This window comes from Panthera tigris, chromosome B4 (genome assembly GCF_018350195.1).
Source record: "Panthera tigris isolate Pti1 chromosome B4, P.tigris_Pti1_mat1.1, whole genome shotgun sequence".
NCBI lineage: Eukaryota > Metazoa > Chordata > Mammalia > Carnivora > Felidae > Panthera > Panthera tigris.
The window spans coordinates 116,054,671-116,081,982 of record NC_056666.1 but is presented as its reverse complement, the minus strand read 5'-3'; the positions used below and the strand labels follow the sequence as shown (position 1 = coordinate 116,081,982).

At 40.9% G+C, this 27,312-nt stretch overlaps 1 protein-coding gene and 1 non-coding gene across 2 annotated transcripts in view; one reads left to right on the top strand and one right to left on the bottom strand.

Moving 5' to 3' along the window:
* Positions 1 to 8,664: 8,664 nt before the first annotated feature.
* On the bottom strand, positions 8,665 to 8,736 carry TRNAD-GUC. Its single transcript has one exon. It is a non-coding gene; the product is annotated as a tRNA-Asp (tRNA).
* A 389-nt stretch (positions 8,737 to 9,125) lies between these two features.
* Positions 9,126 to 27,312, top strand: part of LTA4H (leukotriene A4 hydrolase) — a 34,491-nt gene continuing 16,304 nt past the window's right edge. The window contains exons 1-9 of the mRNA XM_007085641.3: positions 9,126 to 9,402; positions 15,787 to 15,917; positions 17,419 to 17,539; positions 20,212 to 20,280; positions 21,912 to 22,016; positions 23,499 to 23,551; positions 25,430 to 25,502; positions 25,775 to 25,915; positions 26,700 to 26,723. Coding sequence (XP_007085703.1) covers positions 9,244 to 9,402; positions 15,787 to 15,917; positions 17,419 to 17,539; positions 20,212 to 20,280; positions 21,912 to 22,016; positions 23,499 to 23,551; positions 25,430 to 25,502; positions 25,775 to 25,915; positions 26,700 to 26,723 — 876 coding nt within the window. The 5' untranslated portion in view covers positions 9,126 to 9,243. The remainder of the gene's footprint in view (positions 9,403 to 15,786; positions 15,918 to 17,418; positions 17,540 to 20,211; positions 20,281 to 21,911; positions 22,017 to 23,498; positions 23,552 to 25,429; positions 25,503 to 25,774; positions 25,916 to 26,699; positions 26,724 to 27,312) is intronic.

Below are 27,312 nucleotides of genomic sequence, written 5' to 3'. Positions count from 1 at the left end.
CACAGGTAAAATGTGATGGATTCTTCCTTTGGAAATACATCTGGGGGTTCAAGAAGTGTGAGCTATTTTTCTGAATTTGCATTTGGTATCTGACTATGCTCTTAACCATTAACGTCTTAGGAATTACTGTCCCTTTCAATTACCCATCCAAACTTTACACATTCACTCAGGAGAGGTTTCCAAAGCAGGATAGACAATGCATGCAGCAATCATTTGGGTACAGGCAGGAAATACTAACCTCTAATTTTATTTATGAAAGGGGTCTGCTTCACAGATACGACTTATGAGATGTAATCATAAACAACTGTATTTTGTTCTTCTACTGTCCCTTTAACTTTTCTCAGTGGGCCGGCATTATTTCTGTTGCCCCTGGCCAAACCCCTATGCAGGCTCATGACTTTTCTGGAGGCTCAGGTAATTGGAAGTGCTATGCTTAGGTTTCACAGATTGCAGCCTCAATGCAGAAGTTACCATGTAAGTATAAGTAAGCAAATGAAAATGGCAGAACTAATGCTTCTATTCCAAGATAAGGTAGGTTACCTCGATTTAACAAACAAAATGAAACAATGATGATCAAATCAAATCTGACAGGAAGGTAGCTCTATACGATGCAAAGCAAAATTATGAAGATGGTTATTTAAAATTAAGGATTTATATTCACCATCATTGACCATGACCCTTCCTCTCAATGTATTTTGTGCCATGAGATATTCATTAGTTACATTAGCACATGTAAAGAATTTATAAACAAGCAAAAAACCCCACATTTTTTGAGGGTGTGCCCCCCCAAATTTTTATTGATATTCGTTAGCAATTTAAAAAAATGAGACTTCTGCTTTATGTTTCCATGCATGCCTCACTGCTTCCAGAAAGATGCCCACAGACCTCTCCACTGAACTCCTACAGCATTTGTGGACTGGTCCACCTGAATACCCTTTAGTTATTCAGTCACCCACTCTGTTCTCTGGCGGTTTCATTTTATGGTCTTCATTTGCCCAATAAGGTAATGAACTTCCCAAGGACAAGCCAATATCCATGCTGCTTGCTACCCATGAAAGGTGTCTGGTAATATCTCAGAGTTGTATTTAAGCCTGCCTTGAGTACAGTTCCTTTTGGCCTAGAGTTGGAGAATTATAGGGCTTTCCTGCTCCAAGTGAACAATGGGTGAAGAGTGGGCAGAAGGAGGAAAAGGAAACATTTTTTTAAAATTCCAAAGAATCTGGAAGATTTGCTCTGTCTGATTCCTTAAAGAGCAGAAATAAAAGCCAAAGCTATCACAAAATAGCACTTAATTTCTAATTTTATGTTATTCTAGTTCAATGATTCCTCTCAGAAATAAAGAGGAAGCATTTGAGGACTGTGAAATTCCGGGAATCCAAGCTCTCTTTGACAAGCAATAATCTCAGCTTCCACTGTTCTTTCCTTCCCCCCCCCCCCACCCCTCCTTCCTTTGTCCCATCCTCCCTCCCCTCCTTCTTGGATTCCTTTCCCATCTACTGAGGACCCACCTACCACATTGTACTGAGCTGGGTGCTCTGAGAGAGTAAGGTATCCCCAGGGAAAGCTTGCCACCTTAACTGCTTTGGGAACAGAGAGAGGTTGAAAGAAACAAATGTGAACTGACTGGAAGGGCAAGAATATGTACAGTTGACTCTCCTTACTTGCTGTGGTTGTGTTCTATATAAAGTTGCAGTGAGCACTGAATTAGTGAAACCTGAACCACTGCTCCCAGGGGAAACACAGTGGGGTTCTGTGAACTTTTGGTGGCATTTCTCAATCAATACATAACTTGTTTTAATTTTTTTTTAATGTTTATTTTTGAGAGAGAGAGGGAGGGGGGGAGAGTGCAAGTAGGGGAGGGGCAGAGAGAGAGGGAGACACAGAATCTGAAGCAGGCTCCAGGCTCTGAGCTGTCAGCACAGAGCCCAATATGGGGCTCAAACCCATGAACCATGGGATCATGACCTGAGCTGAAGTTGGACGCCTAACTGACTGAGCTACCCAGGAGCGCCTTAATACATAACCTTGTTTTATGTGTGCTTCTGTCCAAAGATACCTTATCTAATACAGGGTTGATTCATTAACATCAAACTCATAGCCCCCAGCAATGTGAGTCATGCCTGAACGAAGCTTCTCTAACACATGTATGTTCTCCATGGGGCACATCATAGCGTTCCTGTGCTTAGGAAAACAAGACAGCACTTCAGCATTTGCTTGGAGGACATTTAGAACAGTGAAATGACCCCCCCCCCAAAAAAAGCACAAAAATGTGAAAAACATGACACTAAACACCACAAAAAGGACACTTGTTTACAGTGTAAGCTGTAGGCAGAAACAAGAAGGCTCAGCTTTGCCTTGTTCAGCTTCAGCTGAGAATGTGAGCCTCAGGCAACTCAATTTTTTCACTGTTCTGCATGTGTCCACAAAGGACCATGAAAGGGCTTCAAGTATTGATTTGGGGTAACAACTAAATTTTAGTGAGTGGATGAACTCACAAATATGAAATCTGCAAATAATGAGGGTTAACTCTGTGTGTTGTGTGTGTGTGTGTGTGTGTGTGTGTGTAAAGTTCCTATTCAGAAAACTTCAGGACCAACAAGGGAAGGACAATACATTGGGAAGATATTTCTGGAGAAGGGGGCCAGCAAACAGGGGAGAGAGGAGTGAGCAGGGAATCAGTCCAGCACCTTGGCCTGGGGGAGAACAGTGGGGTGCACCCCTGGGAAAGAGTAGAGTCTGGCTGGAGAAGGGTCTGTGTTGGATGCCCGGAGGAGGCAGCACTTGGAAGGGAAGTGGAAAGCAGGGTGGGAGGTGAGGGGACGTGCATGGCTCAGCTGGAGAAGTACTGAGGCACACACCTGCCGGAGAACGTGAGAAGTCAACTATATGAGCCTCTTACTTGGGTTTGCTCAATTCCAAATACAAAGCACAAGAGCCCTTTTATAAGAAATGACAAAATACTAGTTAGTTCTTCAAACACAAATTTGTAAAGGGAAGAATGTTTAGAAGGAAAGACTTTTAGGCAGGTCTTTGCTGCAAACGTATTTCACAAGCAAATAGCAATCACCCCTGCTCTGCAGGCAGACAAGAGAAACTGGGCTCAACGCCAACCAACCTGAGACAGAAATACTGTTTTTGAAATCAGTAATGACACTTGTCAAACCCCACACATGCTTTAAGCCATCAGAACAAAAGGTGTAAGTACCTACTTTGATGAAATACCACTGGCTACTTAGCAGGAAAAATGTAAGTAGAGCCGGAATCTCTGAGTCAGAAAAAACCCCAGTGCGGTTGAATCTTGCAATCAGGTGCACCTAGAAAAGAAACAGTAGGGACTGAGAAGAAAATAAAGTATGATTTAGATCAGCATTTCGGAAGAATTTTTTTAAGTTTATTTATTTATTTTTGAGAGGGGGAGAGAGTGAGCAAGAACACACACTGGGGAGAGAAGAGAGAGAGGGAGAGACAATCCCAAGCAGGCTCTGTGCTATCAGTGCAGAGCCCCGTGCAGGGCTTGAACTCATGTGAGGCTTGAACTCATGCGGGGCTTGAACCCAAGAACCATGAGATCATGACCAGAGCTGAAACCAAGAGCCAGCTTAACTGACAGAGCCACCCAGGCGTCCCTGTGAAGAAAATTTGTTTCTTGTAACTTGAAAACAGCCTCCCTTCCTGCTTGATGCACCTTTCCCTACTCCAGCTGGGAGCTTGTTGGGTTTGAGTCCATAATGAGAGAGCCTGGGTTGCTGCAATGAATGAGTTTTGGCTTGGTGCAGAGGTCCCAAAGGAATGGGACCTGGCATGGGTCAAAGCAGCACGTCCAAACCTGGCTGCAATATGTCCACCAAAAGACATGTTCTGGAATGTGCTATAGCAGCACCATTCACAGTAATGCAGAACTGAAAATTATCCTAATGTCCATCCACAGTAGGACAGATAAATATATCGTGGTCTACCCACACATGTAACACTACACAGCAATGAGGACACATAACCCAGAACTATACATAACAATATGGAAGAATCTTACAAATATAAGAGCTAAAGAATCCAGGCATGAGAGTACCTACTGTACATTTCTGTTTAAGTAAAGGAAATATAAATAACAAAACAGGTAGAAGTAATATGTTGTTAGCAATCAAGCAGTGATTACCTCTGGGGAGCGAGGCTTATAGAGAATAGGAGAGAATTTGAGGGGGCCATCTAGTGGGGTGGTGGTGATGCTCTGTATCTAATCTGGGTACTGATTGCACTGGTGTGTGTTCAGTTTATAAAGCTCAGTGAGCTATGCACTTATGATATGTGCACTTTTATGAGTAGATACTATGGTCCAATGAAAATGTTTGTAAAGGGTTTACCATTTACAAGAGGACAGTAAGTGCATTTTCTGTTGCAAGCAAACATATTGCCTGGTGACATCAGAGGACAAGAAAGAGTTCAAGAAGCAGCTTTTTCTTTGCTTCAAAGCCATCAAAGAGTAAAGCACTGAATAAAAGTATTCCTGGAACCTCATATGAAAGCCTCATTCATTTGTACGTTTATTCATCCATCCAACAAACACGCTCAGAGATGGAAAATATACCATCTGGAAATTCAGGACACTCCATCGAGTGGGGAAAAAGGACAAATAAACTGATACTTATGCTGTATTGGGGATGACATTAGAGTATTAGAGGAGTACCGATTTGAGGATCCAGGGCCAGGACTCCAAGAGAAGGAGTCCTGATATGTTTGATAACTCTTGAACTGAATTTCCTCCAATCCCAAAAGTATCCTTTGAGTCTCTAAGGCAGTGGTTTAATTTAATATTCATACTGATCCCTGGGAGTATCTTATTAAGAAGCAAATTCTGAGCCAGCAAGCCAGGGCCAGGGCCTGAGATCTGTATTTCTGGTGAGGCTTTTAAGAGACACTGATACTGCTGGTCTTGGAACCCTACTTGGTGTGGGGGAAACAGAGAAGGTCATGTGACCAGCAGGCCCACCCAGCACAGCTTGACAATCTATCCTGTTCTGGCCAGTGCCTCCCGTGGGCACAAACAGAGAAGCAAATGGCAAATCTGTGTGAGAGGCTCTCCAGACCCAGCCTGCTTTCAACCAGGGATAGGGGCCGGGGAGGGGGAGAGAGGAGGTAGAAGGAGTCAGGGCAGGTGGAGAGGGTCGCTTATGCTATTTTACTAACTGGGAAGAACTTTGTCTTGTGCTCCCTTCATTTCTGGCCTCCCCAGCTGCCCTCACCTTTTCTTGTTACGACCAGACTACAGATGTGAATATCAAGTATAACATTCTTGAACACACAAAAACAGATTTCATAGAAAAATGCAGAAATGGGTCAGGGCTGCCTCAACCATTTTGTGAACTAAACATGAAAAAAAAAAGTAGCTAAAATAATTTCTTCCACTTTCTCACCCATTGGAAGGAGAACAGGAAGGGCATCACGTACACTTCTGTTCTGTCAGGAAAAGAGATTCTGCTAGACTCCTGTCCAGACGAGAGGGACGGGAGAGAGCTCCTGGGAGAGAACTCTTTCTAGGAGCCCTGGGGACTGGGTGGAGGTTAAGTCTTAAGGAAGAGCTCCAGAGAGCTGAGATCTTTCTTGCACAAGCTGCTCTGAGCTTGGCTGAAGTTTGGCGTGTGAAGGTGACCCTGAAGAGCTAGACATGATGGAAATAGGAAGTCATGTGTTAATACACCTATTGCGATTTCCCAAGTTTCCTAAATGTAAATATATTTCAAAAACAGGTGATCATCACTAATGTTGGGAACTCTCTTTAGAGGTCTCTTTTGGCTCTATCTGCTGATTTCCCATGTCTTGGTTGCTTCTCATTTTCCAGGTCTTCCTAAAAACTCTGGCTAACAAAATAAGGAAAAACACATATTAACATGACCAAAATGGACAAAATAAAAGCCAATAAAAATAATAGCAGCAAACATGTAACAAATGATCACTATGCCAAGTACAATGCTTAGCACTTCACATGCATTATTTCATTTCATCCTTCCAACAACCCCATGAGGCACAGGTATCTCAATTTTCCTGAAAAGATTGAGGATTCTAGGGATTAAGTAATTTTTCCAGGTGAGCAGTAGAGCTAAAATACTCCCTGTTCAAATGGCTCTGTAAATATATTTACTACTTCTTTTAATAAAATTTTACATTTCATCCTTAATAAAGTCTCCTTTTGTATATCATTCTTAGTGTTATCATTCTTTTATAGAAGCAATGGAAAAGTTCATGTTTTTATTTTTTTAATGTTTATTTATTTTTGAGAGAGAGAGAGAGCGCGAGTGGGGTAGGGGCAGAAAGAGAAGGAGACACAGAATCCAAAGCAGGCTCCAGGCTCTGAGCTGTCGGCACAGAGCCCAACGCAGGGCCGAAACCCATGAACCATGAGATCGTGACCTGAGCTAAAGTTGGATGCATAACTGACTGAGCCACCCACGTGGCCCAAGCTTCATGTTTTTAAACCTTCCCAATCCACCACTGGATATGAAGAAAACTTCTATTGTTTGTGAATTGCTAATTTTGTACACTGTATTTGGGGTCAGTGGTATCTTAGAAGGTAATTGCTACTGAATATCTATCTTTTGACTAATCTATTAATCAATTTGAGGAATTCATTTGTGGTTGCCTGTGACTACCACTTTTTGCACACATTGGTATAAACCCTGTGGGCTCCTGGTAATCGATAATAGAAGATGATGATATTGACATTCTTTTATTAAAACAAACTATCCTTTCTCCATGAGGAAGATCATTTGATCTTCAAATGTATGCAAATGTCAAAAAATGCAAATCTCAAAAAAATGTGTGCAAATGTCAACTATGTCACGGATTCTTAGGTCCTATGAAATTCAGACTTTTGCACATGTAAAATATTGGATTTCATAGTTTTGGATGTTTTTATTTTATTTTGTTTTCCTTTGGCTTGCTTAAGCCAACACCAACCACACTTCTTAAATCTTCAATTTCTTCTTCTCTAGAAACCCGTTCACATCTATATCTAAGCATGTTAAAGAATCTCTTTCCCTAAAAAAAATAAAAAACACTCTCAATGCCACATTCTTCTCTATTCCTCTTTTGTCTTCCTTTCTCAACTTGGCCAAACGTCTTGACACGTTCTATCTCCCTGTTCTCTTTTATTGCTCAACCTACTGCTCTCCGGCATCCACCTTCCACGAAATTACAAACCTCAATAAAACCACCATCCTGCCTACTTCCACCCCGTTGCTGAATCCAAAGGAGGCTTTTTATTTTTTATTTTAATGGCCCTCCAGGCTGCATTTGACACTGCTGGTTGGCTCTTCCTAGTTTGTTTCATGAGTTCTTACTCTCCTTGACCCTTTTTAAAAATTTCAGCTTTATTGAGATATAATTGACAAATAAAACTGTAATATATTTAAAGTATACATTGTGGTGATTTGATATATGCATACATTGTGAAAGGATTCCCTCCTTCCTTTAGCCTTTTTTGTTAGAACCTGCTGTTCTCCCAGCTTTCAACCTGTTTTCACTGCTGTTCCCTTTACACACTCTACTTGGACTGAGCTCATTCACTGCCAGAGCTTCACCTGCCACATTCCCGGATGTTCTGATATCTGCCATAAATTTCCCCAGATCTATGGATTTAAATATCCAAGTGATTCACAGACATCTCCACTTTGACTCCTATACATTTTAAAACTCTGAGTGTCCAAAATTAAACTTAGATCATCCCGCCTAAATCTGTCCTCTTAATATGGTTGCTCACCTTAATGATTGCTCACACACTGAAGCCAAAAATCTGAGAAACACTTTAGGCTGCTTCTTAGTCTGTGAATCCACTTATCTCTTAAGTATTCCTTCTTTTCTCTCTTTACTTACTCTCTTTTGTTAGGCCCCCTGCATCCTCTTCCTGGACTGTTCTAATAGTTTCCTAACTCACCTGCCTCTGTTTTTGATAACTCATAGCCATTCTCTGAATAACCACCAGCGTTCTCTCCATGACATGAATCTGACCATGTCCCTCACTTGTTTAAAATTCTTCAATGCCCCGCCTCCCCCCCCCCCACCACCCCCACCCGCTCCATGAATTCAGGATTAAAGAACCAGCTATTTAAAGTCCTCTGAATCCTGTCCTCTCCCAGTTTTTCCAGCTTCAACTCTGAGGTCCCATCCCAAAGGAAATCATCCTTCAATCTTTCCTCACCTTCTGGAAGAGCCCCAGAGCAGAGCTAGATGTCCCAGCTCCAAATTCCAATCTTGTGGCCAGCACATACTCAACATCACAGAATTCTCTCATTACAGTATATTGAAATGACCTTCCTAAATTTCTAAAACGGGAATATTGGGTTATTCTGTTTTTGCTCTCCAGGGCTTGGAAATGTACCTAAGAAGCACTAAAGAAAATCCTGTTGAACTGATGCAATATTTAGCTCACGTGTATTGGGTTGCCAACACGGCAAGCCAGCAACCAAACAACTCTTAAAAAGGAACGCTTACAGGTAATTTGACATTGGTTATTTCTTCCGTACTAACTTTTAAAATGTTTGAAGGTGCACTTTTATCACAGTTGTTGTAAAGGTAATAAAAGAAAACGAAAAAACTTTTAAAATGTTTGAAGGTGCACTTTTATCACAGTTGTTGTGAAGGTAATAAAGGAGAACGAAAAAAACCTACGCGTGCCTCCCCGTCGGGGAATCGAACCCCGGTCTCCCGCGTGACAGGCGGGGATACTCACCACTATACTAACGAGGAGCTGCACGAAAGCAGGTTTTCTGCTAGGCCTCTTATTGCTTCTCACCCTGCCCTATCTTTACTGCCCGCTACTACCAACAGGTCTGACATTCTTCAATTGCCATTCCAATTTCTACCGAAGTTGGACGAAACTAAAATGGAAGCATTCAATTGATCTCCCCGCTACAGTTGGGATCATTTCCGTCGGCCCACCCCTCCACCGGCTGCTCCCACTCCCCTCCTCCTCCTCCTCCTCCCCTTTCAGGAATGTCCCCAGTCCTTTCAGCACCCCTCCACACACACTCCCAGGGAGCATAGCGCACGCCTCCTCGCTCTGCATCACGGAACTTGTAGTTCCAGCCACGGGGCAACCTACTCTTCTCTCACTTTGAGAAACTTCCCTTCCCGGCGGGCGCCACGAGTCCTTCAGCTCTTCTTTACCTCCCTCCCTCCTCTCGCTCTCAGTCGAGTAGTCTGGCAGCTGGGTTTTGGGGTGCAGATCGGCGTGCGGAGGGACTCCCCAGAGCCATGCCCGAGGTAGTGGATACGTGCTCCTTGGCCTCTCCGGCTTCGGTCTGCCGGACCAAGCACCTGCACCTACGCTGCAGCGTCGACTTTACCCGCCGGGTGTTGACCGGCACCGCCGCGCTCACGGTGCAGTCTCAGGAGGACAATCTGCGCAGCCTGGTACGGTGGGACGAGCGCCCAGTGTCCGCCTCTCTCCGGCCGCCCGCGTCGCGTTCCTTTCCCCGCTGCCGCCCCTTCCCAGCCCCGCACCTCGGTCCGTCTGCAGCCCTCAACTCACATTCCACACCTCCCCTTCAGCCCTCACTCATTTCTCACCTCCCCTTCCTCAGCCCCCACTCACCCTATATCTCCTCCTCCCAAACCCACTTATGTCTCTGCATCCCTCCGTCAGCCCCTGAATATACCTAATGTCTCTTCCTGCGCCCCTCTCCCCAGACTCTTCTTCCCAGTCCCTGGGCACATCCTAGCGCCCCATCCACGCCCTGCTCCTCACCCAGCGCTCAGGCTTCATTTTAGCACGAACCCTCCCTCCCCTGTAATCGTAGTTTCTGGCGCTAACCCCCTTGTGGCCTCCCCATTTCCTCGGCCTGCAGCCCAGAACTCCCTCCTCGGGCCCCAGATTTCTTCCAGTCCCCCAGCGCACCTTCCTCAGTCCACAGTCTCATCTAAGTCTCACACCCGATGTCCTGCGGATGCTGATCCTTTGCTCCCACGCACCTTATTTCAACCTGCACGTCTGCAGGACGGGACCCATCGACCTATCGTAGTCTTTCCTCACCCTCCCTACCAGTGTTTCTCAAATCCCTTAGGATTTCCAGCTCCAGACCCGTCTATCCCTACTGCTTTGGTATTTCCAGTCTCTGCTAACTCTAGATGCAGCTCTTTTTCTCCAGGGTCATGGTCCTTCTACCTTTGACTCTTATTGCCCTTCTCTTCAAATAATTTAAGGACCGTTGGGCCATTCAGGCTTTCCAAGTGTATCTCAATGCAGTGCATTATAGTTGGTTCCAAGGAGCGAGTAATTATTGCGCTTCTTAGAAAGTAATGTACTTTCACAAGATCGCTAGCCACTTGAGTGATGAAAAGTTTGTTTAGATTTATGGAGCGTTATTAAATTATTTTATGTGTACAACATAACTTGTTTTCAGTGTTCTTACTCAAAGTGATAGTATTTGGATTGTACCTTTCACCTGAAGAATTTCATAGGTGAGCATTTTAGAAATAAGAGGGACAAGGGTTTAAAATGCCAGGCCCAGTGTATTTTGCATAGAGTATTGTGGCATCTACTAAAGCACAGCCTTAAGCAACCTGATCACCATATGTTGTAGGCTTGATGGTGGGAAATTAGTGGGGTCAATTAGTTGGGTATAATTATAAGTTTAGATAAGAATTGGTGGTTCTCATGACTCCTGTTTGTGTAATAGGCCTGTGTTTTGAGTTTATTAATATGAACTAATGTAGCAGGTAACCTACTCTTTGTCCTTTAACATCTTGCTAGACTGATTCTGATTTGAAAAGTAGGTGGACTCCTCTATATATTGATATTTAGTCACCAAAAATACTACAAGGAAGAAAATTAATATCACAGGCAAGAAGATATCTATTTCCTTGTAGGTTGTACTTTGTTCTGCCTGAAGTACCATGCTATCTTTTATTGCAGGCAGCTTTGCCCTGGTAGGATTGGCCACTTCAATGCAATCTCTCTTTTTATTAAAAGAAAGTAGATTTTGATAGTTTATCACTGCTTAATACGACCTTGCACTCTCACCTGTTCTGTAAAAATAAAGACTGAACTCTGATCCTTGAGGAAGCACAAGACAGGATGCTTCAATCTGGAAAAGAATGTACATTCAATGTTCCAATCTAAAAACTTGCCCATTGTTTTCTTCATTCCCCAAATCTTGAGAGAAGTAAGGTTTTTAAATCAGGATGTCTGGCTGGCATGTCTGTTTAGTAAATTAGAGCCTAGAATTATAATGTTAGATTTTATGCAAGGAAGTGTAGTTGTATACAGTGACATCTGTTTGTAATTTGCTTATTTATCACAACAACTTGAGGCCAAGAGTTTGGTTTTATTTATTCAACATTAGCATCTTTCCTCCGCTAGATTACAGGCTCTTGAAGGTAGTTCTGTGTTTCATGGCTCTTTGGATCTCAGGTTCTTAGTATAGCACCTGGCAGGTAGAGGACGTGTTGTTAGTTTGATGAACTAATGGATGAATTCAATTAGAAAGCAGTGCCTAAAGTTTACATGGGCTGCACTAAAAATGTGCTAAGTGTATCTTGAAGGTGAGAGGACCTCATCCTCACCACCACCAATAGAGAGGACCCAGTGGCAGTGCTGGGTGAGGACATCAAGTGTCCTTTCTCACTTCATTCTCAGAGTCCTTGATGCTGGGAATGTTGAAGGAACCCTGCTAGGACTAAATCCCAGCTTTTCTGAAAATCCTTCTGAAGTTTTGGGTTATTTGCACTGAAGTTTAATACTCATTTGTGATAACTTCCAAGCATTTGTTTCTTGTATTAAAATTTTCAATTTCTTTAGGTGTTCTGTCAGTTGATGGCTCAAAGAGTTTTTAATGTCTTGACCAAGATCATTCACTAGTAAGTTTCAGAAGCCAGGATGTGAACACAGATCTTTGTGACTGCAAACCCTCCTGTCTTCACTAAGTAAATAGCTGAGCTGGGAATCAAATCAAGGTGTTGTTTTAGTTTTGGTTTTAACAATAACCCCATGCTTTTTTCGTTATAGCATCCTGCAAATAACAAGTAGAAAATGTAGAGACATAATACTGAGGCATAAAGCTTTTTAACTTAATTTTTTTTCATGTTTATTCATTTTTGAGAGAGAGAAAGAACATGTGCGTGAGCAGGGGAAGGGAAGAGAGAGAAAGAGACACAGAATCCAAAGCAGCCTCTGAACTGTTAGCAGAGAGCCTGCTGCAGGGCTCAAATCCACGAACTATGAGATCATGACCTGAGCCAAAGTCCGGTGCTTAACCAACTGAGCCACCCAGGTGCCCCATAAAGCTTTTTAATTTAGAGCCATGCTTTGTTGAAGAAAGAATTTGAGCTTGCTTTAAAAAAGCATATACAATATTATAAGATTAAAAATACTTTAAGAATTTAGAGGAAGAGAGGGGCACGTGGGTGGCTCAGTTAGTTAAGCATGAGACTTCAGCTCAGGTCATGATCTCGTGGTTTGTAGGTTTGGGCTCCCCATCGGGCTGTGTGCTGACACCTCAGAGCCTGAAGCCTGCTTTGGATTCTGTGTCTCCCTCTCTCTCTGCCCCTTCCCCACTCACACTCTGTCTCTCTCTCTCAAATAAACAAACATTAAAAAAATTTTTTTAAAGAATTTGGAGGAAGAGAGAATAAGGGTAGGGAAATCAAATGTATGGCACAAAGTCCTAAAAAAAGAGAAGTGGGTTGCGAGGTTTAACATGGAGCTTCCCAGCAGCCTGTGCAAAAAGGGAATTGGTTATATATTCCATGGCATCTAGCCAGCTGGTTTTGGGGGTGTTATTCAAAGAGGATACTGTGAGATATAGTAAATCAGTAACTTCCTACTGTTAGTAGGTCTGTTTCTTACAACTGCATGTGGGTATCTTGGTCTTATACACGGTTGGTGTTCAGTAAAACTTTATTGAAAAGTACTAATTCCAGCTTTTCAACTATCCAGTTTCCTTTTTGTCCCTATTACTATTTTTGATCAATTGCTTAATAACATTTATTAGTGAAATTTGAAGGGGAATTTCTTAATTTGAGAATGATAGCTGAGGTTAAGACTTGAGATATATAGCTTAACCACTGTGTTTTCTATTGTCTCTTGGCTCAGCACTTGCTTCATGCTGATATCAACTGATACCTACTACTTTTCAGGTACTGTGCTGAACTCTGGGAATGCAAACCTAAGAAGGTTTCTGTCTTTTTAAGAACCCTCAAGCTAGTAGAGAAAACATAGCAATATAATATGGTACAATAAATGCTATAGGAGAGATTTGGACCAACTACTGTATTAAGTTCAGAGGATATGAAAAAGATTAAAAAAATAGTCATAACAGTAATCTGACTCTCTGACTGAATAGATTTGAAAAGTTTAGGCAATACAGACAATAGAATATGTTCCTCTGGGAAATGAGCCAGTTGAGTCATCCTTTTGGTTATGAAAGTCGTGTAAACATGAGTAGTTATACACATAGATATTCAAATTAAGTTTTTAAAATAAATCAGTTAGCCAGAAATAGGTACTGGAATAGGAAGGCACAAAGGAGTAACCCTCTCATTCTTAATAAGATATAAATCTAATAAAACCAAATATTCTGAATATGCAAGTGCGAGAAGATAAGTCAGTTCTACTAATTTAGAGTAAGGGAGATGGTTGCGGTGCCCCCAGAAGAAAGTAACCCAAAAGGAATAATTCCCTATTAGCAGGAAAACAGGTGGCTCCCCTAACAAATATGGCTGCTTTAAAAAAAGATCAAACCAGAATGGAGATTTTTTCCAACCAAGTATCATTGACTCTAGAGAGGTAGGAATCAAATTAATGACTGCCCTTGTGACTTCTCCTGAATTTATAATTCAGTTAACCAACTTGAAAGAGAAGCAGCTGGTCCTCTAACTCCCCATGCTACTGCAGCCAGATTTCAGTAAAAAGATGCCAGAAGTAGGGAGATCAGACCACAGGTGGTTCTAAGGCAGGGTCTGGCCTACAGTGGTTGTAGAAGGACAGAGAAGAAAGTACGAGGATGGCATGAAAGAAAAATTTGTTAACTGGCTATGGGGGATCGGGAAGCGGGATCAATTGTGGATTATTTGAATGTCTCAAACCTTAGGTGCCTTGAGGATTCTGTTAACAGAACAGAAATAAAGGGAGAGAACTGATTTCAGGGACATCCAGGTAGCTTCATTTTTGGAAGTTTGAGAAGCCCACTGAATATGAGGCAATATTTCCCACGGAAATGTCAAGCAGGCAACTAAGAGACCCAGCAGCAGTCCTGGGGAAGAGGTAACAACTGTAGAAACAGACTGTAGTCATCAGCACAGAGGTATTGGTTGATGATACGGGATGAGTGAGAATGAGAGAGTGACGAATATGGTAAGAAAATCTAGGGATCCAAGCTAGAACATTGGGACATATCCATTTTTAGGAGCTAGAAAAGAGGTGGAGGAAATGGCATTAGACAAGGAGGAAAACCATTCATGTTTAAACTCAAAGAAGCCAAGGAAAGGACATCGAACAGATGAGGTGGCCCATAAGGGCTATGAGTGGATGGGGGTCCAGATTACAGAGCAGAAAAGACCTCTCCAGGAGGTGTGCCCTGCCCTCTCAGTAGCAGAGGATGGAGAAGCCAGACTGAAGAGGGAGAAAGGAAAAAAGGAGGAGAGATTGATGAGGAAGAGGAAGTAGCAGCCATAGGTTGCCCATAGAGTTTAAGAATGGAAGGAGACAGGGGTGCCTGGGTGGCTCGGTGGATTAAGTGTCTGACTCACGATTTCAGCTCAGGTCATGATCTCAGGGTCTGTGAGTTTGAGCCCCATGTCAGCCTGTGTGCTGACAACACGGAGCCTGCTTAGGAGTCTGTCTCTCTCTCTCTCTTCCCCTGCTCATGCTCTCGCCTGTGGGTGTGCATGCTCTTTGCCGATCTCTCTTTCTCTCAAAATAAATAAACTTTAAAAAAAGAAAGGAAGGAGACAAATAAATAGGTATCAAGGCAGATTGATCAAGTGAAGCTTAAAAAGTAACATTGGGAGACTTGTTCAGGTTGTTTGGAAACAGTCTTGTGGCATAGGAAGGTTGAAGATTCTAGAGCAAGAGAGAGAGATGATGAAAGGTATGGTCTCTAGGGCTCGGATGGAGGATTATGGGGATGGAAAGCACTCAGACACCTGCTGCCACTCCCTTCCTGCCCCACGCAGTTGTCCTTGATGGGCCACGGCAAGTAGACACCCTCTCCCAGTCCTTGGTAGGTCATGTGGTAGGAGCTGACCCCCCCCACCCCCCCGCCCAGGTTGAGCTTTTTCAAGGTACATAATGGCAGTATACAGCCTGCGTATTTGCCCAGCAAGTGCCAGGGGTTCTTTTAATATTGGGATAGATGCAAGTACATAGGAGTTAGAATTTCAGGAAGAAATACATGGTGAGATACATCAAGGAGTGGTGATGAAAGAAACTTTTAAATTCAAGGTGAATTTTTTTCATAACAGGGAAGTTAAGTTTTAGGAGATAGGAACAAAGGCATTTTAAATTAGATTTGACTTCCGCTTAAAACCTCAAATTTGTGGGACTATCCCAGAATTACCTAATGATATATATGCAAACTTTAGAACCAAAAATTTTTCAGGAAGCTTAGAGCCCCAAGAGACGAGACCTACACTAACTTTTGACTTCTTTAATTCTTGTAATTTCACTCTGTATTTTACTCTCTATGAGCAACTAGTTCTACTCTGTGATCATTATAGTTAACCCATAACTAATATTAGTTTTCTCTGGTGTATATAAAACAATTTTCTTATCACTTAAAAACACTAATTTAATTCTAGATTTTGGATACAAAGGACCTCACGATAGAAAAAGTGGTCATCAATGGACAAGACGTTAAATATGCTCTTGGAGAAAGACAAAGTTACAGAGGATCACCAATGGAAATCTCTCTTCCTATTGCTCTGAGCAAGTATGAATATTATTATCTTTCTCTTTTACATAGCTAAATAATAGAGAAAAAGCATTTTTAATGTAAACAATTTTCCTATTTCTAGTTTGAATATAGGTAGTAACTGGTGCTCTTACTGATCTCCTCAGATTGAAGTTTATGGTAAAAATTATATGTTCTTAAGATACTAAAGAAATTCATTGTACAAAATCCTGAAGAATAGGAGTTTTGATAACTGTTACTTCTTTACTGATCATTTTACTAATACCTAGAGTGATGATGGGAGCATGCCATCTTAAGGAGGCATTTCAGGATCACCTGGGAAACTTTTACAAGCTGCACATTTTTCACCTTTTCCCCAGAGGCCAGCCACTTTTACTAATGGAATAATGACAATGACAAACATAGAACCGTTTCTGTATACCAGTCTTGAGATAATGCTTTAAATGCGTTTATCTAACTTACCGAATTTACATAATTTATCTAATCCTTACAATAACCGTTGTGGTGTGATTTCCATTTTACAAATGAGGAGAGGGAACCTCAGGGAAATAAAATAACTTATTCAAGAAAGTGGCAGCCACAGTTGTCATATCAGGGGTGTATCCCACTCCTTGATAAATTGGGAAGGGGAGAAAGGGTGGAAAAACCATTGGCCTAAAATAAGAGTGATCTACCCTCACCTTCCAGTGGCCAGTATTTTCATGCCACCTCTTCCTGTTTAAGAAAAAGAAACAACCACATGTAACTTGTCAGGTAGATATCATTGACCTCTTTCTGCAGATAAAGAACTATGGCAGAGGGTGGTCGAATAACTTGCCCAAGTTCCCTGAACCAGTAGGTTGTAGACTCAGGATTCATAGGCATGGCTGCCGGTCTCCACAACTCTTGCTATTTCCTCATTATGAGTGCTGCTCAAACTGTCTGAGGTAAAGGGCCAGTTCTTGGTATTTCCAATCTGTCACAGGCTGATTCTTTTATAAAATGCAATAAAAATGAATTGCTAGGAAGAAGAGATTAAAAGCAAGCACACATTTTTGATTACTAGATTCAGCAGATGTAAAAATGACTACAAGTTTCTAAATGCTTCTTCTCAGTGTCGACCTGTCCTGGTAAGTTTGCAGGCCAGTACAACTCTGTGTCGTGCTGTGACATCCACTGGTGGAGTAGTCACGGTTCCAAAATTATTTCTTCCACTTTCCCGTTATCATAAAAGATTACATGATACCACCACAAGCACAAGTGTGTGACAATCAGTAGTGTACTCCATGAATATTAGTTCCTGTTCCATCTTCGTAAGCAGTTAGCATGGTGGAGTGAAAAGGACCCGGAAGCTGGCATTCAGGTAAGAACGTGAGAGGCAAACTTGACCTACTTAGGAGGCAGCATTCCTAGAGCTTAGGCTCCATCAGTCACGAGACCTTGTAAAATATTATTTATAGTATATACTCTGTGTATTATGAACCCAAACTTTAGTTAGATTGAATTATATGCTACTAATGTATTTGTTTGTTGCATGCAGAAATCAAGAAGTCGTTATAGAAATTTCTTTTGAGACATCTCCAAAGTCTTCTGCTCTTCAGTGGCTCACTCCTGAACAAACTTCTGGGAAGGAACACCCATATCTCTTTAGTCAGTGCCAGGTAAAAGAGATCTGGAATGATTCATTATACATAGAATTCCCAGCACATTCAGTTCAATGAAGCAAAGTGGACAGTGGTCTCAGGTCTCACCTAAGATAGCATTTTAATGTATGTTATAACAACAGTATGTATTTTCATTGATATCTCTCATTATTAACACATTCAGATATTACTTTTAAAAAGAAACTCCCTTCGGTTTGAAATCATGTCCCTTTGAAGTAGACTATCTAGGTCATATTTATATTTTTGTCCCCAGCACCTGGCATAGAACTTGGCATTCTTGAGTGGGCACTCAAGAAATGGTTATAAAATAGAAAGGAAAAAATTAATAAGGCAAAAGTGATATGTACTGGTTATGAAAATGTTAATTATAAATGGAAAGTGAAAGATCAGATTTTTCAGTCTTCTGCAGACATCATTGCCCAGAAGTAACCACCACTGAGTTAGGTTTGCATCTATTCCAGATCTTTCTTACACATTTACAACTGTATATGTTTTGTAAATATATTAAAATACTGTTAAAATGACACGACTTAAACTATTTCTCTTTAAAAACTAAGAATGTAGATGGAACTGGAAGGTATTATGCTGAGTGAAATAAGTCAGTCAGACAAGGACAGATATCATATGTTTTCACTCATATGTGGATCTTGAGAAACTTAACAGAAGACCATGGGGGGGAGGGAAGGGGAAAAAAATAGTTACAAACAGAGAGGGAGGTTAGGCAAACCATAAGAGACCCTTAAATACAGAGAACAAACTGAGGGTTGATGGGGCGGGGGAGGCTGGGGAGAGGGAAAAATGGGTGATAGGCATTGAGGAGGGCATTTGTTGGGATTCTCCAAAAACCAAGAGAATCTACCCCGAAAACCAAGAGCACACCTTACACACTGTATGTTAGCCAATTTGACAATAAATTATATTAAAAGAAAAATAAATAAAATAAAACCTAAGAATAAAGAATCCTATAATTAGAGACAATCTGTCACAAGGATAATACATATCAAACTATCTTCTAAAAAGAAAAAAGACCTAATTCTGTTAATCAAATAATTTACAATTAAAGGAACTCACTTTGTTAAACACTTACTGTATTTTCCAGCACTGTGTTAGGTACTTTGCATACTTAATCCTCTCAGTATTCCTCTGGGATAGATACTATGTTAGGCTCAAATTTGAATACAAGTCTATTAAAAAAGAAGCCATAGTGGAACACAAAATAGACATGTTTCCTTTCTATTGGCAATTGGAATACCTTTTTAATCCAAGAAACCCTTAGTTCAGTAATCTGAAAGAGATACAGTTTTCTAGGCACGAGTGTACAAGTTGTGTGCTCTCTTAGAAACATCTGATTTTCAGTCAGTACTTCTTTTAGAATGTCCATAATCTAAAGTTGGCAACATGTGCAAGATTTGAGAGTCACAAGAATGTGAATTTTCAATATGGTATTCCACTTCTCATTGGCAACAATGTTTGAAATACAGGAAAGAGATTGCAATTAAATTAAGAAATGACTGCGGTTAATGGAGAAGCTGGACATGATTTTGTTTGACAAGTTTGCTACGGTTGCCCTCCGCACGTGTGCCTGGGTGTGGGCTTTTCCAGTGAGACACTTGTCAAAACCACTTTGGTGCTGCTGAGCCACCAACTAGAGATCGTTAAGGAACTCCAAAGACATGGTCTTAGAGGCCTGTTTTCGGAGAATCAGGTGGTTCTTCTAGTCTTACTTAATCCAGGTAGAAGTCATTTAGGATCCCATGTCCTTGGAGAATCTATTAGATAGGAAGTGAAAAGGGCTAGAATTTGGGGGTTGTAAGGAAGCGTGCAGTGGCAGCAAGTATGTCTAGGATCTGTAACAAGTTCAGACAGAGATGTTAGTGTCCGTGCTCCTTTAAGCTCAGGGGACTGTCTCAAGGAGGCTGGGGCTGCTTTGCTCACCGGCAGTCAGTCCAGAGTTATTTGTCGGCCAGGGTACAAAATCATGGGTACTCTGGCCATTCTTCTTGATGGAACCGGCACTCGTGACAGATGGATGGGGAAGCAGAAAAACACTGCATCTCATGCGAATGAATCTGTCTAGATGGTATTGAGGAAGACTGTTCTTTCTCCTTTTCATCTTCGTTTTTACTTGTCAAGACTCTAGCGACATTCCCCAAGCTGTTTTCCTCAGAACACAGACGTCCCATGAGATGTTAATAACTGACCAGAGAAAAATGGTTCCCCGTCAAAAACAATTGTAAGAATTCAAACAGGTTTCTTTATTGTAGGTCTTTTCAAAGTCTTCAGGAGGCTATGTTCCAAATGACTCATTAAGACAGGGATGTAGAATGCATGGTTTGCCATTTTATTTCACCAACGAGCCTTTTTTTCTCAGGGTCCCTAACAGCTTCTCACTGGGCACTACTGTTACTCTAAGTAGAGAGTAGGAAACAATGTTTAAGGTTGCTTCCTGCTTCAACTGAAATGTGACGATTGACCATACAAAATGGAAAATCAAACTTTTTTGTCCACAAGTCTGTTTTTGCTACTTCAATAGATCTGAGCAAGTGTGAGACATACTTTTAAAAAGAATGTGTCTAAGGACAGTGCTGCAATTTTAACGATTTCTTAATGACTTGATTTATAAGAAAGGAGAATAGCTTTCTCTTTCTTCCCCCCCCCCCCCCGCCCAGGCCATCCACTGCAGAGCAATTCTTCCTTGCCAGGACACTCCTTCTGTGAAATCAACCTATAGTGCTGAGGTAAGTATCACAAATTATTAACTAAATTAAATGAGTCATGTAACTAAATGTGGTAGAAATGATAAGCAGAGAAAATAGTTGGATTTTTATAGTTAGCAATACTTTACTTAATTAAATTCTATATGAAATATGTACCAAACAAGCTGGGGCCCTCATTTTGCATCTCTCAAGATTTTATTTTTAAATAATCTCTACATCCAACATGGGGCTTAAATTTACAGCCCCGAGATTCAGTGTCTCATGCTCTACCGACTGAGCCAACCAGGTGCCCCTGCATCTCTCTTTTAAATAAGTTCTTTTTCTTTTATTTTTTTAATGTGTATTTATTTTTGAGAGCGAGAGAGGGAAGGGCAGAGAGACAGGGGAACACCGAGTCTGAAGCAGGCTCCAGGCTCTGAGCTGTCAGCAGAGCCCAACGTGGGGCTCAGACCCATGAACCCATGAACCGTGAGATCATCACCTGAGATGAAGTCGGACACTTAACCGACAGAGCCACTTAGGTGCCCCTGCATCTCTCTTTTAAAGGTAGTTTTGAACATAAGTGTAATAAAAGGAAATGGGTACTATTTTGATTGTAAAAGAAATTCAGAATAAAGGACCTCAAAGCAAGAACTTGGGGACAATGTCTTTTAACTTTTAAAAATTAACATTTGCAGGATTAAACGTTCTAGAAATGTGCTCTGTAGCCACATAAACTTCTGTCTAGGTATCCTAACAGGCATATATTGCAGATTTACTGAATACGTTTCCGTCTTGTTCTTGTCATAGGTACTGCTAATCGTTTTTCAGAAAGGACTATGATAATAAATACATACTAAATAAATAATAAGCACTAAATAATATTAAGTACATACATACATTCATACATACGTACTAGCTCCCAGGCCAGACCTATTTGGACCAAGCAAATAGAATTGAGGACCAACCTGTCTTTACGGGGCCTTCTTGATTCTGAGATCATCCCACAACCAGACCACACCTACTGTGTATAGGGCTATAGAACACTATATACTTGGAGGCAAAGAATCTCAGCTTCTAGACTCTCCTCTACCACTTAATAACTGCATGACCCGAGGCAAGTCTTATGACCTCACGACCTCAGTTGTCTCATCTGTATAACACATCACTGCCTAAAGAGAGAGAGGAAGCAGAACCAAATTATTTCCCAAATGCTTTTCAGTGCTAGAATTATGGTTGTTGTAGCACTGGTTCTGGAGCTCCTGATTCTGTATCTGCCCCAGAGATAGCTTTAAATACTGGGCCATGCAAGAAGAATATGAAAGTCTAGAACTTGGAATGGATGTTTCCTCGATCGTTAATACTGAGGGGATAGTCCTTGATTCCAGCAGTCCAGGCAGTTAGTAAGTAGCACAGCTAGAATTTTAAACTAGTTTCTACCTAATGCTTGTAATATGGATGGATGAATGGATAGATAGATACTTCACATTTGTTTTCAAAGAAGCCAGTTTTATGTATTGCTAGCTTTATTTATAAACCTGATATGTACAAACTTACCTGGCCAACAGTCTATTGCATAGTTAAGAAGGGGAGAATACATTATTTTACATACAGAGTTGAAGATACATAGCATCTTTTATTTATAACTGGAAATGACTTCTCTTCTTGATTAGGTGTCTGTTCCTAAAGAATTGGTGGCACTTATGAGTGCCATTCGTGATGGAGAAGCACCTGACCCAGAAGACCCGAGCAGGAAAATCTATAGATTCAGCCAAAAAGTAAGTTCTTAGCGTCTAAAGTTTTGGTTTAATTGGTGGTGAACTACGAATAGCTTTTACCCATCCAGAGAGAAAATTACATTTGAAATATTTCAGAATTTAGGAAGCAGCTTCTTTTTTCTTCATTTCTTTTTCTTTTGTGCCTATAAAATGTTGTGTTCTACTTACAGAGTTGTACTAAAGAAAGGGGTTGCTGGATAAGCAAAGTGAGGAGCATGGCCTGATCCCATTTTCTCTTATCCCAGTTAGTAGCAGATTTTCTGTTATTTTAAGTTACACTTTTGCCCGCCTTGGTACCACGGTACAGGCATGTGGTTATTTAGTGTTTATAAATGGAAGGGCTATATTAGACCAAAAAAAAGAAAAAAGAAAAAAACCAACAACACTGTGTTACAATCCTTAAAATTAAAATTCCTGTGTAATTTAAGCTGGTAATTTGACTTGCATCTTTGACCTTTGATGAATTGTGTGTGTGTTTATACATAGTGCTTTTAGGTTTTTTTTAATGTTTATTTATTTTTGAGAGAGACAGAGACAGAGCACGAGCAGGGGAGGGGCAGAGAGAGAGGGAGACACAGAATCCAAAGCAGGCTCCAGGCTCTGAGCTGTCAGCACAGAACCCAACGCGGGACTTGAACCCATGAGCAATGAGATCATGACCTGAGCCAAAGTCTCACACTTAACCAACTGAGCCACCCAGGCGGCCCTGTGCATGTTTTTGTTTTTTTTTTTCAACTTTTTTTTTTTTTTGGGACAGAGAGAGACAGAGCATGAACGGGGGAGGGGCAGAGAGAGAGGGAGACACAGAATCGGAAACAGGCTCCAGGCTCCGAGCCATCAGCCCAGAGCCTGACGCGGGGCTCGAACTCGGGGCTCGAGCTCACGGACCCTGAGATCGTGACCTGGCTGAAGTCGGACGCTTAACCGACTTCGCCACCCAGGCGCCCCATTGTTTTTGTTTTTAATTGACCTCCTTCACAGTACATGTAATTGAGCCACAGCGGACAGTTTTGCTCCTACACCAGCATCTGGGATTCCAGGCTCCCAAACCTTCAGCATCCTCTTACTGCTGGATTCTTTTATATGTCTCTCAAATATACCAGGAGCGGTTTTTAAACAGAAAGTAAAACATTGTTTTAGATCAAGGAAAACACTGAAAAACTTAAGAGAAAAAGCACAGTTCCTTCTTACAGATTACTTTTTGAGAAATGCTTGAAATAGACCTTGTGCAATCATGATTTTCACATTTCAGAATCTGTCCTTCCTAGTAAACTGAAAGAGAAATAGATGTTTTGAAATGTTTTACATCACAATTTTGAACTATTTGACTCCCTAAAAATGAGAACTGTGAAATTTGAAAAGGAATTTATTTACTTTTAAATATGAATTGTCTTGCTCTATAACATTTTTAAGCACTAATTTGAGCACGTGTGTGGGTTGTTTTTTATTGTTTTTCGTTTTTTTTTTTTTCACTCCCTTTAGGTTCCGATCCCCTGCTACCTGATCGCTTTAGTTGTTGGAGCTTTAGAAAGCAGGTGAGCTTTCAAACAAATCTTGAGGTTTATGAAAAGGTTAAACTTTAGGCATCTTGAATCTCTGGCAGGATTATTAACTAATAGCTCATTTGTGCATTTCTCAAGATACCAAGCTGACAGCTCTGGAAAAATCAAATCTAATTATAAAATGTAAATAGCAACTAATTTTAAATTAAAGTCTTTACCAGTTGCCCTTCAGATTTTCCAAGTATTATAGAATGAGCATGCTCTTACCTTTTTTTTTTTTTAATTTTTTAATGTTCATTTATTTTTGAGAGAGACAGAGACAGAGATAGAGCATGAGCAGGGGAAGGGCAGAGAGAGAGAAAGACACAGAATCCAAAGCAGGCTCCAGGCTCTGAGCTGTCAGCACAGAGCCCGACGCGGGGCTCAAACTCACGGACCGCGAGATCATGACCTGAGCCGAAGTCGGACGCTCAACCGACTGAGCCACCCCGGTGCCCCCCACTTTTTTTAAAATGTGACTACTAGGCAATCTAAAATTAAATAGGCAGCTTATACTTGTGGCTCCCTTTAAATGTATTAGACAATGCAAGTTACATTTCTACTCAGTGTGGTCTAGAAACCAATAGCTTTGGCATCACCTGGGAGTTGGTTAGAAATGCAAATTCTTGGGCCCTATCCAGACCTACTAAGTCAAAGTTTGCAGATGAACAAGCTTCCCAGATCATCAGTAGGCACATTATGCAAGTTTGAGAAGCAACAACCTAGAATCCACTGCCTCTCTGGGACGGGACACCTAGGCAAAAATCTTGTTGTTCGGGGTTTGGTGCTACATAAAATTTTTAAGATGAAATGTAGATGAAAAAAATATTTTTGAGTTCTAGCCCTATATAAGTGATATATGTAGTTCCATTTGTTTCTTCCTTTTAAAAAAAAAAATTTTTTTTAATGTTTATTTTTTGAGAGAGAGAGACAGAGACAGAGGTACAGAGTGAATGGGGGAAGGGCAGAGAGAGAGGGAGACACAGAATCTGAAACAAGCTCCAGTTCCGAGCTGTCAACACAGAGCCTGACGTGGGGCTTGAACTCATGGACCATGAAATCGTGACCTGAGCCGAAGTCAGAAGCTTAACTGACCGAGTCACCCAGGTGTCCTTCTTTTTTTTTAAATTGTGGTTTAAAAAACCCCACAAAATTTACTATCTTAATCATTTTTACATGTACAGCTCAGTAATCAGTAGTGTTCAGTATATCCACATTATTGTGAAACAGATTTTCAAAACTGTTTGATTTTGCAAAACTGAGACTCTATACCCTTTAGAAAACAACTCCCATTTCTAAATCCCTCCACACCCTGGTAACCACCATGCTACTCTGTTTCTATGAATTTGACTACTTTAGATACCTCATGAGTGGAATCCTAGAGTATTCATTCTTTTGTAACTGGCTTGTTTTATTAGGCATAATGTCCTCAAGTTTCAGTCATGTTGCAGCATGTGACATGATTTCCTTGTTTTTCTACTTGTTTCTTCTTATATGAGTGTTCAACCTGTAAATGCATAACAAAGTTTACATCTGCCCCTGTTCTGGAATAACCTCTTACTGAGCCATGATTGGGTTTCTATAGCTGTGAGATTGTGGGAGGAAACTAGGTCCCCAAAGTTCTTACCAGAGCCAATCAAGGCACTTTATGTCTCAGTTTTCATTTGGCTTAGCCTGTGCCTCCTTCTAGAGCTGCATATACAACAGCAGGTTTGTATCTCAGAGAAGCCATTTAACCTCACCTCCTCCCCATAAGCACATGGTAAATCACACTAGTACTGCAAGGATTTGTGTATAGTACTTCAGCTCTTTCCTAGAACCAGGGAGGTAAGTTGTCTTGAATTTCACTTATTAAGCTTTTTAATTTTGCAGGAAGATTGGCCCAAGAACACTGGTTTGGTCTGAGAAAGAGCAGGTGGAAAAGTCTGCTTATGAATTTTCTGAGGTTGGTCATCTAGTTCCCCTTTTTAATAATCGTGGTAGACAGTAGATTTAAGGTTTTAAGGATGAAATGTTATGGTGTTAAGTGATGTAGTAAGAGAATCAAATACACCTTATTTTATGTGAATTTGTAGTTGCTACATTTTTTGTGCCAATATCATTTAAAATGAGCATCATTAACTCATAACTTTCATAGAAAGCAATATACACATTTAAGAAATCCATCATTGTGATGAATGACTAAGACATACAAATATATATGCATTAATTTTCCAGACTGAATCTATGCTTAAAATTGCAGAAGATCTGGGAGGACCGTATGTTTGGGGGCAGTATGACCTGTTAGTCCTGCCACCGTCCTTCCCTTATGGTGGCATGGAAAATCCTTGCCTCACTTTTGTAACTCCTACTCTGCTGGTAAGTATAAATATTTCTTCCTTTGAAACCGAGTTCTCCCCAAACATAAAGCTAGACACGAAGAGCCTTAGACTCCTAATAATATGTTTTTTAAAAACATATTTTCTCTTATTTATGTAACTCCTCTTCCTTCCTGATTTTATTGCTTATTATGGTTATTTTCATCATCTTATTTTTCAAAAGAAAATAATTTGGCCCTTAGGGAGAAAAGAATATTATGTCCAAGGTGTGCGGGGACGTTGGGGGAGGGAAGGCTGTATAACAATAATCTGTTGATGAATGATGCAGCCAGACAGAGAAACTAGACCATTTACACTTGGTGTAGAGGTACTGGTACAACAAAATAAACAAAAGCTTACTTGACCGTGCATGGAGAAGGATTGGACCTACAGTGTATAGCTATAGCTCATATGCCTTTGTAAGCTGCTCTAAATCACTACAGACTTTTCTTAAATACACTGTGGGCAATAAGGAGAGAATAAGGTACATAAGGGAAATTAGGGCAGATATCAAAAATGGAAGTAGGAGACATGTTTCCCGAAAGTTAATCACAGATAAGTATACTGGCCTTCCTGGTCCTGGAAAAATTCCCTAGATGAGGGAGAGAAAGCATGACGCTATTTTTTTAGTCCTGCATTTTTTGTTTAATTTTCTCCGTACATACCCTTTGGAGTGCCATAGTAGAAATACAGTGGACTACTGATACCACAATACATCCTGATGCAGGCGGCCTTCTAAATATAGTCTGTAATTTGAATACTAAGATAACTTTCTTCTTTTTTAGGCAGGAGACAAGTCACTCTCCAATGTAAGTTAAAATTTGTTATTAGGGTCTTACCCTCAAGAACTATTAAGTCAACTGATTTTTCTAAAATACCCATTGTATTGTTACATTGAAGATATGGCTGTAAAAGATAATTTGGGGGTTGTTGTTACATTAACAGTTAGATTTAATAGATTTCATAACTTTATGGTCTGATCTTCATATGTTTATGAAATACATCTTAATGGAGTGATATCTCCACTTAATATTTTCTAAATAGTTTTTTGTTTCTAATTTATTATTATTTTTTTAACGTTTATTCATTTTTGAGAGACGGAGATAGTGCGCAAGCAGGGGAGGGGCAGAGAGAGAGAGAGGGAGACACAGAATCCAAAGCAGGCTCCAGGCTCTGAGCTGTCAGTACAGAGCCTGCCATGGGGCTTGAACCCATGAGCTGTGAGATCATGACCTGAGCCAAAGTTGGACGCTTAACCGACTGAGCCACCCAAGCATCCCTGTTTCTAATTTTTTAAACTGTACTTTTGTCCTTGGCCAAAGTATGGTTCATATGCTGAACTAACTCCCTGAATATCTCAGCTGATGCTAAAAAAAAAAAAAAAAAATTGAACATGGA